The 12,261-nt window shown below is 38.1% G+C and overlaps 1 gene segment (V, D, J or C); it reads left to right on the top strand.

Annotated features, from left to right (window-relative positions):
• LOC138825240 (immunoglobulin kappa variable 2D-29-like) overlaps positions 1 to 10,268 on the top strand; it is a 144,962-nt gene extending 134,694 nt beyond the window's left edge. The window contains 2 exon segments of the V gene segment in view: positions 5,804 to 5,841; positions 9,750 to 10,268. Coding sequence covers positions 5,804 to 5,841; positions 9,750 to 10,072 — 361 coding nt within the window.
• Positions 10,269 to 12,261: the final 1,993 nt, after the last annotated feature.

The raw sequence follows: 12,261 nt of genomic DNA, 5'->3' as shown, positions 1-12,261 counted from the left end.
CCACCATCAAATTTAGGGTATATTTAAACAAAACATTAGATGTTCCCTACAGTGTCATACTTTGTTTTCTAATTTATACTCTATATTTTATGTATAATATTCCTTTTTTATTTTCAGTATTGGGGTTTGAATCAGGGCCCTACTGCTAAGCATTCTAACTAGTTAAGCCACACACACACCAGTTTATTTTTGCTTTAGTTATTTTTCAGGTAGGGTCTTACACATTTGTCTGGGACTGACCTCTAACAGATCCTTGTATCTATGGCCTTCCATGTCACTCAGATGCTAGTTCATACTATTATGTTCAATTATTTGTTGAGATGAAATCTTGCTAACTTTTTGCCTGGGTCATCAATCCTCCTGATCTCTGCTTCTAGAAAAGCTGGACTATAGGCAAAGATGGGGGACAAACGCAGGGAGAATGTTGGAAAGGAAGACACTGATTTAGAGCATTGTACTTATAAATTGACATGTTGAGCTGAAACCTCTTTGTACAGCTACTTAGAGATAAGATTTTTTTAAAGAAGTAAATAAAACAAAAATAAGTAACTACAATTAAACAGTAGCCCATGTCACCATTAAGTAGAAAATTCAATGGTCTGAATACACATTGAAAGTTTGATTCATTAGCAATGCCAGTCCTTGTCAGGGATTTTAATAAATGTGCATGTAGAATTACTCGTATTATGAAAGCAGGAAGCATCTTATACTGACTAAACATTCATTATACATAACGTTCCCCAGAAAGATGACTTGGCAGCTAGCGCTCACTGAAACAGGTAAAAATAAGGAAGCATAAGGCAGTCTCCTTCTTCCTCCCAAGGGACTCTGGGGTGAAAGGCATTTTTGTTCCTATTCTATGCTACCCGGTGCCAACTTCTTTTCCCCTAGATTGTTCTCCCTAGCTAACCCCCCATGAGTACTCTCTCAGCATGAGCAGGGATGACCTGGGGAATTCAAGAATTCACACACAGCCCCACCAAACCCTCTGGCCCAACCCCCTCCTCTCCATTGTTCTATCCATAGAGGTCCATATGCATGTAAGACACATGCCACGTCACATCAACCTGGGGACAAAAGTATGATGACCACAAGAACCACATACAATATGTGGCAGGCAGATGGAGAAGGCAGGAAGCTTGAGAGATCTGCTCACGGAGATCAGCTGGTCACTCTTATAAAGAGAGCCAGAAACCACAGCACCTGCTATGTAAATCTCAGAGGCCAAACCCTGGAGGGGCAATAACCCTTACACAGTTGCTGTTTTCCCCTTCATTAAAGAAAGCCAAGAACTCCTGCAGCCTCATGACCTACTGGGAACAAAAAGGGCATCTGCATTTTCTGGATTGGGATCAGAGTCTTGGATTATCTTGGACAGTGTTACGTACATGGCTAGGAAAGAGTATTCTTCTGCTGATATTCCTGACTACAGATGAGTAGAAATGGACACAAGCAAAGAAGCAGCTCTTTCTCAAGTGACCTCCTTCCTGGCCAGTGGGGCCCAGCCTGGGGATCCAAGACAGGTACCCACTCATGGCACTTGGAAGAATGATACTTGATCCAGTTTAAACACCATTGGATGTGGACCACAGAATCCCCTTCTGTTCTGGTGGGTACCAACTAAAGGACAGTCTATATTATGTTATTGTCCATGGATTGCAGCTGAGACAAAGCCAACCAACCACTCTGGACTCTATTATGATTGGTGAACAAGAATAAAATATTGACCCACAGACTTCAAGATATATATCAGATACAAATCAGGTAAGGAAGCCATCATCCCTCAAAGCTTGCAGAAACCAAACTGAGCCGTTGTGTTCCTGAACACTGGCGATTATCTGTGCAATGCTGGCTTGAGAGAAGCTCTCCCAATTAGCCTGTCTAATTATGATAAATAAAACACAAAAATGGGGCTTGGAGATGTAGCCCAGCAGTAGACCACTTGCTTCACATAAGCAAGATTTTCTGTTCTTTGAATTGCTAGATCTGAGGAATATTTATGGTGAAGGTAGTTTATCAATAGTGTTCAATATGATTTATTGGTGTGCATTTACATTTGCTTGCTTCTCCTTCTCTTTCTCCATCTCCTTATCCATTTTCCTATTTCTTCCTCTTCCTCTCTGGCCCCCTTCCATTTCTTCCCTCTATAAGCAGTTTCTAATTTGTTCTGAGAGTGCAATTATGCTAGGAGTCAAATGCGAAGTAGCTACAGTGGTGCAGTGATGAGAACTATTTATTGAATGTTCCCCTCGCCCCTCAAAAAAAATCAATTTCCATTACCTCCCACTGTCTTATAGGCACTGCCTTTCTTCAGCAAGCTGATCTTCTCAATGTCAAGTCTAGATTCATTGTTCTGGCAGAGCCTCACACAGATGTTTTGGAGACATCCTTTGCTTCCAAATAATGAACACCATGCATGTTAAAATTTTGAACCACTTCTCACTGAGCCTCATCTTCACCATTCCTGTCAGTTGCCACTGTAATGTATTGTATTCTAAAGCAGGTATTGCTTTTGAACAGCCCTAGGCTTTCACTTTTCATGTTAAATGTCCAAGATACACCCTGACCTGGCTAGCTCATCTCTTCCTTTCCCATATTCCAGACTCCACCTCTCCATTTGTAAAAGATTCTCTTCTTTACAATACCAGGGAAGTTCTTACCTTTTTTACACTCTTAGTTTAAGGATTATAAGAAAAGGATTGACAAATGGAAAAAATGCTTATATGCATGTCATGTTTAAATTATATTTGTAATATAAATTTTAATATTTGCATATAAATACTGAGAATGCTATCAATGTTAGAATATTCCCTTATTTAATGATACAGCTTTATCATTTCTAAAGACCTAATATGAATGTATCCACATGATTTTTTAAAACCAATAATCTTCTTAGATACTTGGGAGACTAAATCAGAGGATTACAGTTCAAATCCAGCACAGGCAAAAAAAAAGTCCGTGAGACTCCATCTCCAATTAACCAACGAAATGCCAAATTAGAGATTGGAGGTATGGCTCAAGTGGTAGAGTGACAGCCATAGCGTTCAAGCCAAGCAAGAGTGCAAGGTCTTAGCTTAAAGTCCAATACAAACACAGATACACACACACACACACACACACACACACACACACACACACACAAAATCAAACAATATACAGTCTACATGCTTACATACAATATGCAGAAGAGTAGAAGATAAGAGATGTCATTGTTTTTCCTCTGCAATCTCAGAAAATATCTACTGGGTCATTTGTGTAATCTTTAAGAATTATCTTGTGTGTGTGTATATACATATACATATATATGCATATACATATATGAATGTATATGTATATATGTATATACATCTGCATATACATATATATGTATATACACATAATATAACATATATATGTATATGTATGTGTGTATACAGAACTCCATTAACAAGATTGTGGTATCAGACCAGACAACTCCTGCGACCTGAATTTTCACAAACACTTACCATATGACTAGATAGAAATCAATTTCACTTTATTGGCTGCTTTGTAATACATTGTAAAGCCCTATCAAAAGTAGTTTAGCCAGTCACTGATTGTCCTTTCTTATAATTCTACCTATTTAGGAAGCCAAAATCTGAGGTTCATAGTTTGAAGCCAGCCCAGGCAGGAAAGTCTACAGATTCTTATCTACAATTAACCACCAAAAAGCTAAAAGTAAAGCTGTGGCTCAAGAAATAAAGTGCCAGCCTTGAGCAATAAAGCAAAGGGACAATGCCCACACCCTGACTTCAAGCCCCAGTACTGGAAAAAAATAAAAGAGTCATTTGTGAACATTTCCGTATTCATCTTTTAAACACATTTTCAATGCACAATCTTGTATATGCATTGAGGCACATCCCAATTTCTGCCCTTTGCTATCACAGGCCATTTACTTGACCTCTCTGCACTCAAGATTTCTCACCTCATTTATGAAACAGGAATCATTTTAATTTTTAATTCCTAGCATCTTGGGGTCAAGATAATGCTTATATGTCTGCCAAGAAATAGCTTTCTGTCTTTTTATCCATATTGGCTACATTCTTCATTAACTATTTTGCACTCTTCCTTTCCACTTCTAATTTCTCTCTTTTCTACAACTTGTCTCTTTCTTCATCTTAACTAGCAGAATTGAGTCTGCTAGTTAGAGTCTGATTAACTAGGTAGAATCATATGATTCTGTTAGTTAACACAACTTGTAAAGCTCCCAATGACAGAATCAAATAATCTACCTCCTTACCTTAGAGTATACAGTTATAATTTCTCTTGTAAATCTTAGTATTGCCATGGTCAGTATTAACATTTGGTCTATTATAATTTATTGTGTCTGATCAATTACTGATTTTCAGTTCATTTTTTATTTGTTCTGCAAATATTTCTTGAACATTGGACAAGTGAAGATGCTGAACTAAAACTCCTGAACACTGTCAAATAAAACAAAATAATTTACAAGCTAAGAAAATAACTTACAATCTAATTGCTCTTATTTATTAATTGCTCTTATTTGCCCAGAGAGTGACCACCTATAATAGCAATTAATTATTCTGAGCCTAGTAACCTGTCTGCGTACTCTGTAGTCAGGTCACCTCCTTGGGGATAATCTGAGAGAAATCAGTCACTTGAATTGACGCATGAAAGACAACCTGCTCTTTACATGCTAACCCAGGTGAGCAAAAATGTTTCCAAACAAAATGAATATTTTATAAAAGCTAGAAGCTACAGTAGAACTGTAAGGAGTTTAAGATAGTAGCTGCAATGTGTGGAAAGGGAGAGGACTGAAAGATGAATCAGGAAGCAAGACCATAATCAGGACTCAAAACAAGGTCTTCAGTAGCCATCCCTGATACATTACTCTGGAGATGCATGGCAGGCTAAGATTCCATGATATCTCCAAAGACAGTAGTTGTTTCATTTCAGCGAGATGGACACTCCAAGACCAACACAACAGACCAAGCCACCAAATAAAGCCTATTTCTCTACTCTATCAAACCTCATTTTTGTTCAGTAGTCTGTAGCTCAATTCCAAATTGCATTTCAAAGATATGAGCCTGGATTTGATATATATTAAATCTACCCTTTTTTCTGATTCTATGGCTTGAACTCAGGGCCTGAGTGTGTTTCTGAGGTTTTGTGCTCAGTGTTTGCATTCTACCACTTGATCCACAGCTCCACTTACAGCTGTGTGTGTGTGTGTGTGTGTGCGCGCACGCACTCGCAACTGAAGATAAAACTATCATAGAGTTTCCTATCTAGACTGGCTTTGAACCAAAATCCTCAGATCTCAGCCTCCTGAGTAACTAGGATTACAGGCATGAGCCAACAGCACACGGCTTTTAATCTCCCTTATTAGAATATCATCATAGCAAAGGAGAAGTCTAAACAGAAATGCATTCTTAACTATTGTGAACTGATAGAAGCCAATGAATTCTGTAATTACACCAAACAAAATTTTTCCTTTCCAACAGTTCCCCCAACCCAAGAGAAATTGTAATAACATAACTATTTTTCATTTACATCTTTTTCTTTATAATTTATATTTAGGCTGTTTTTAAATAAATAGATAAGTAGTCCAGATATGGTAGATTGCTAAAGAAATGGATCATAAAACATATTATCTTCTGAGATTCTAGATCTCACCTAAGAAAGCAAACACTTTGTCAGGGAAGCCCTTGGGCTTCCACACCTGCTTGAAAAGAAGTTAAGCTTTAGCAAGTGATTCAAGGCTCTGTTCCTCTTTAGTGAGAAAGGTTTTTGTACAGCAATACAATGGAGAACTATCACTGTGGTGGACGTTCGGCGGAGGGACCAAGCTGGAAATCAAACGTGAGTAAAATCCAAACTCTCCTTCCTTGGTTTTGTGTGTCTCTTGGTCTCTGTGTCGCTGAAGTGATCTATAAACTAACTCTGGGAAACCAGACTCTAGCATCTTCTGAGGCATAGCTAAACTTGATCTCTGTAAGCAGGCTTGAGAATTGATTGTACATATTCTTTGGAGATCAAGAGTCAGTCATTGGGTGAGAATAAACTTTTCCAAGCAATAGTTTCAAAAATGTATAAGGAAGCATCATAGCATGATCCAGAGAGAGCCTTGCTCAACTCTTAGAAAGGGAAAGTTTTTGTACATGAGGGAAGTTCAGAGACACCACTGTGTGTACACGTTCGGCGGCGGGACCAAGTTGACAATCAAACGTAAGTATCTTTTTCAACTGATTCTTCACTCTTTCTATCTCACCATTTGCTTTGTGCTCCTTCTTGATTTTTCCATTAGTTGGGTGTCAGAAATGTTAACAAATTCATTTTCAGACTAGGCAAGTAGGGAAATTGTTGCATAGGAAGCTGGCTGGACCTTTTTAAGCTAAGTCAGAACAACTTTATTAAGGGAAAGGGATGATTACACTTCTAGAAAGGTTTTTGTCAAGGGAGAAATTAAATTGAATCACTGTGATTCACTTTCGGCCAAGGGACCCAATTGGAAATCAAACGTAAGTACATTTTTGCTCAATTATTTGTGGAGTTTGGGCTTCATTTCTAGGATATTTTGGTTAAATGAGCCATTCTTAGTGACCCATAAGTAATTAGAAAAATACCAGAAAGTAGTCCACTTAAAATATGAGCAGATTGTTAGAGTTGTGAGGAGACAGTCAAGGAAATAATGTTTTCTTGGAATTTGGCTGACTGGCTTTGAGGGAAGGTTTTTGTTGAGGGACAAATGACAGAGTCGTTACTGTGGCTCACGTTCGGTGGAGGGACCAAGTTGGAAGTCAAACGTAAGTGCACTTTTCTAATTCTTTTTTCACATAGAGTTGTAAAATATGGAGAGTTTTTATGTTTGTCCTATAAGCTGAGCTCAAGCCCGAAAAGAAAATGTTCAAGTCTAAAATGCAGATGAGTAAGAGTGAAAATTTGTTCAGCTCAAGAAAGAGCAAAGAGCTTGTCATCTAAATTTTCAGATTTTCACTGCTTAGCAATTGATCTGTTGATATTTGTAGCAAACAAATTTTGCTGAAGAAAAATAATTAAGCTAATATCTGTTTATCACCTTTGGCAAAGCAACACAATTGGAGCTTAAGTTTTCTCTATTGCCTTCTGAAATTTGTGTCTAATTACCACTGGCATTTTTTAGAAGTATATGTAGGAGTTTTATGGACTGAGTAAATGAGAATATTTCAAATTTATCAAACTCAGCTTCAAAACTGGATTTGGAGATCAAAAGATTGAGTTAAGCCAAGCTGAATGATTAAATATAAATAAATAATGTACATGAAAAAGACTCAGAACTGTAAAGAACAAAAGTAAAATCATTTTTTATTGAATTTTGAAATACAGGTTGGGCTTTGCTCACTGTATGAAATGTAGAAAAGGTAGGAGTTCTATTTTTTGGTCTGTTGCCTCATAAATTATTTAATAAGATAGCTTTAAAAATCAATATCATACACTAAAAGAATCAGAAAGAAGGTAGAAAAGGATATCCACCTAATAGTAGAAGTGCATTAGTTGATAATCTACAGCAATGGCTCTCCTAGAGTCTAAAATGAGTGATCAACTGTCAAATGAGAGATCTCAATTCTTCCTGAAAATCTTTCCTCAGTTTATGATTATGGCAAATGACTCCCTTTTCAGTCCAATTTTTACATTATACTTGAAATAATCTCTTATTCTAACATTAAGGAAAGAATTGTCATCAAAAACTTAGTTTCAGAGAAATTTTTTAAAGGAAGAAAAGGAAATAATTTCATTTTAGATGTCTAAAAATTTATAAGAAAGTAGGAAATGTTTTCTAGTGTGTTCTTTTATCTCCTCCAGTCAGTATTTGTCTATATTTTTATACGCCAAAGAGTCTGTAGTAATCTGGAGAGCTCATGGCGGTGGTTTTCATGATTGAATGACTCGTGTGGCATGCCACCATGTTCATGTGGCCTTTAAGGGCCATATTTGTTGGCTTAACTCAAAGCCCCCCAGCTTTCCTAAAGCTCAGTAATAGGCACAATGCCACTAACAGAAAGAGAATAGTAATGTGATAGGTACTAAAATGGGGAAAACAAGGTGAAAATTGATGTACTAGACATTTCCAAAACATAATTCACCTTTATTATTATATCCCATGACTGAAAAATTTCCATTAGGGTGATGTAAATAACAAAAACCTATTTTGTGGAGGGTGATACATTATTATTTTATTGTAGTTATTTGGATAATAAAAATTCAGTCCAAAAAAGAGAACTATATACAATTCTTTCAGAGTAAAATCTACACCAGTGGAAACTAAATTTAATGCCAGCAATTGTCTATTCAGGATTTTTAACAATGAGATAAATTGTGAGAGTTTTAATTTTCAAAATTTTAACTGCTTGGATAGGATATTTTAGTCATACAAAAACTCTTTGAAAAAGTGTCAAGCTCTATTAAAAGCTTAATAAGATATCATGAAATAACAAATACAATATCTCTTAAATATTCTAAAGCTAGATGGAAAATATGAAGAGATCAAGAACTCACCCAGATAGGAACATTTCCTTGTTATAGGAAAAAAAATTGTTTTAAACCCTAAAGAGTTCTTTTTCAAATAAATTAATCAAAAAAAATTTCATGGAAGTGGCACTGTGGCTCAAGTGGTAGAGTGTTCACCTTGAGCTGAAGAGCTGAGGGACAGCACTCAAGCCTAGAGTTCAAGCCGATTATTTTGCAGACATTTTATTATTTTGCTACTAAATCTATTTTATACAATGATTTGGGGAGGAAAAAAATTAATAATGAGGGTTTAAAGAAAAGGCAATATTAACTGTAAAAGTTCAAAATCCAATGTTGAATTGTTTAGCGAACATTGAAGTTAGCTTTATTTAAACATATATATATATATATATATATATATATATATATATATATTCCTGATTCTGTTGACTAATTCTCACAAAGATGCTTGGTTTTCATTTTAACTATGGCCTCCCACATGAGGGCTCCTATCTCCTCAGAGGGGATTTCCAGGAGGCCATCTGGCAGCTGTTCAGAAGTGAACCTAGCCAGTTCCTCCCAGGCAGGTGGCCAAGATTTCAGTTAACTCCTTCTAGCCTGGCTAAAAATGGCCCCATGTGGTTACAAACCTTCAAGCCAAGGCCTGAGTCTCACTTGGAGGCCATAGTGAGAACTAGAAGAGAAGAGGTGCTGATTTGGTCCCAAAGGGTAAGGAGGCCAACACCCACCTGGCACAGACACTGGCATGTGCAACCTGGATAAGATGGCTTTGGCCTTGCCACACTAAAGGAAGCCTGGGAGAACTTGATGTCACAGCACTATGAGAGAGGGATGTGGGAAATGAAAGTTCATTTTCCGCTACCCTAGTCTCTTATATTTAGAGTGGCCCAAGATCTGTCCAGACTTCTAAAAAAAGGGGGGGGGGGGCGTCAGAGAGAGACAAGTGGTATGTTTTCTTAGGCTGAAGCATTGAGCCATTAGAGAGCACAGTTGAAGACAGAAAGGGTAAGATCAGAGAAGCATATTAGAAGGCCTCAAAATGGCTTCAAAGAGGTCAAAACCAGAACTTTCTTAAGGGGGAATCTAGAGTGTAACCCCAAACCACTTTGATTTACACAAGTGCTTCCTGGTTTTTTTGTCCCAATTCTGCAAGATAAGCATGTTCTTTTGTGTGTCTGTCTTTAATGTGACCATCCTCAGCAATGCACTCGAGAAGCTATTCACTGTGACTTAAATCCATCTTCTGTGCTTCCTTCCTTCAGGGGCTGACGCTAAGCCAACTGTCTCCGTCTTCCCACCATCTCAAGAGCAGTTGAACACTGGGAGCGCCTCCGTAGTGTGCTTTGTAGATTCGTTCTACCCCAGTGATATTAACGTGAAGTGGAAAGTTGATGGTACTTCCAAGACAGATGGCATCCTGGAAAGTAAGACAGAGCAGGACAGCAAGGACCTCACCTACAGCCTCAGCAGCACCCTAACAATGACCAGTACAGAGTACGAAAGCCATAATCTCTATGTCTGTGAGGTCACCCATAAGACTCTGACCTCCCCCATTATCAAGAGTGTCAAAAAGAATGAGTGTTAGAGCTAGAGGCCTACCAGGCACCCACACCTGCTCCTCAGGTCAAGCCTCGCTTTTCTGTAGGCCTTTTCCCACAGGAGATAGGCCCTGTTGCTATCCTCCAACTCCTCTCCCCACCTCATCTCCCCTCCTCCTCCTTAGCTTGAATCATGATGATATTGGGGGGGAAACGATGAATAAAGTGAATCTTTGCACTTGAGATCTTTCTCCTTCCTCATTTAATGGTTGTTATTCATTGTTCTTCCAATTATACAGTCTATCTTCTAAGAGATGAAATATTGAGTTTGCATAAAACGTACCACTATTTTTTTAATCCTTCATTCTACTGTCCACTACAAGCCCCCTCCCACCCTCCAACATCCATACCATCTGTTTGCACCTCCGTCCCGAGTCAGAAGGGGAGAGACTTGCTGCCTTGTTGTCTCCTTCTCAGCAAGGTGGTAGTTCATACAGCCCCATACACTTGGATAGAATTCAGACCTACCCTGAGAACTTAGTGAAGGAAGAATAGCAACATGATATGAAATAACAAAACAACTGAACCAGCCTAAATGAAAAAACAATACAGAAATGTCTAAATCCATCTTGGTACTTGGTCTTAATGGAAACTTGGGACTCCATTACATTTTTAAATATGTCTTGAGAGGAAACTCCCATGTGCCCAAAGGCAACACTGAGCACTTGCCACAAGGCAATTTATTTCTCACTACACTATAAGGTCAAATAAATTTATTAAAATGTTGGGCAGGCTCTAGAAAGCTGAAAAACATTTATTATCTATAACCAGAAATCCCACTCCTATATGACTATGTCTCTGTCCACCAAAAACTTAAGCAAGAATGTCCAGAGTAGCCTTCTTCTATTAAAGTAAAATATTAGAAATAACCCAAATGTCTACCATTAGTGGACCCAGTTATTGAATTGAGATGAACTACCATTCAATAAAAAGAACTAACAACCATACCTGATGACATAGATAATACCACTAAACATGATGCTAGCAAAAGGAACCAAATACTAAAGAGACATTCTGGATGTTTTCATCCATAAACAGTTGAAACCAGGAAAAAATAAAAATAAAAATTGTGGAAGGAGGGGTTACTGAGGGCAGAGTTCAAGTAGTAGCAAGCACAAAGCCCTGAGTTCAAATCCCAATACTGTCAAAAGACAGAAAGAAGGGCTGAAGAAGGAGTTACTCTTGGATGGGGATAGGGAGAGGTAATGCCTGGAGGGAGACAATAAGGAGCATCAGAGAGGTTAAATAATGATCCATTCTTCAACATGGCAGCATGTCACTTTGTGAAAATATCTTGAGTGGCATTAATACTATCTATGCACCCTTCTATATATGTTTTATACTTCAAAAATGTCACATGAAGAAATGTTTATAGGTAAGAAAGGCTGGGAACAACAAGTCAGAGGTCAAGGCCAGATGGTGGTAAGTGGGAACCCAGCATCAAATCTTCCCCTACCTAATTCTGCTTTCTTGAGCACTCTACCATTCTACCTCTCCAGGGTCTACTCCATCCATCTAACCAAGAGCATCCATATAAATGGAATGAAACAGGTCTCAGAAAGGGAACAAAAGACAGAAGTAACGTTGTCCAAATATGAGGAACCTGTGTATAAAAGGGCATACTTCTCAGTTCTAAACATGAGCTATGAATCAAAGAGCCTTCACCCTACCATTCACTGACTGTGTGACCCTGAACAAGTGTCTCTACCTCTGTAGGCTTCATTGTAGCTAATGATGGGAGCCACATGAGATTGGAAAAACATGTGAAAATTAAAAGTTATAACAAGAAAGTAATAGCAAACACTGTATAAAAAGCCCATCATACTGCCTGTCTCATATTCAAAGCTAGGTGAAGCTGGCTGTTGAATGAACACATATCAATTATCACTGGTCTGTATCATAATCTCTCTAACTCCAAGCCCCATGAGGTCCATGGTTGTCTTAGGCAGATATGAGGAATGAGACAGGATAGGAGAAAAAGAAAAGCAAGGAAATTAAAGAGGGAAGAAGAAATAAAAAGAGAGGGTAAGGGGAAAAAGTAACTTCTTCATCTGGGAAAAGATGCTCAACCATGCCATGCACTCATCATTTGCAGGGTAAGCATCTTCTCGCTAAGTCAGAAATTGCCTCTTAGCACACTAGCAAGTGCCACCTAGAAAGTGTGAAAAAGCAGTCA

Source organism: Dipodomys merriami, unplaced genomic scaffold, assembly GCF_024711535.1.
Source record: "Dipodomys merriami isolate MVZ:Mamm:240054 unplaced genomic scaffold, mDipMer1.0.p SCAF_136, whole genome shotgun sequence".
Classification (NCBI taxonomy): domain Eukaryota; kingdom Metazoa; phylum Chordata; class Mammalia; order Rodentia; family Heteromyidae; genus Dipodomys; species Dipodomys merriami.
Note: the sequence above shows the minus strand (reverse complement) of the source record. Positions and strands in the feature narration are given on the sequence as shown.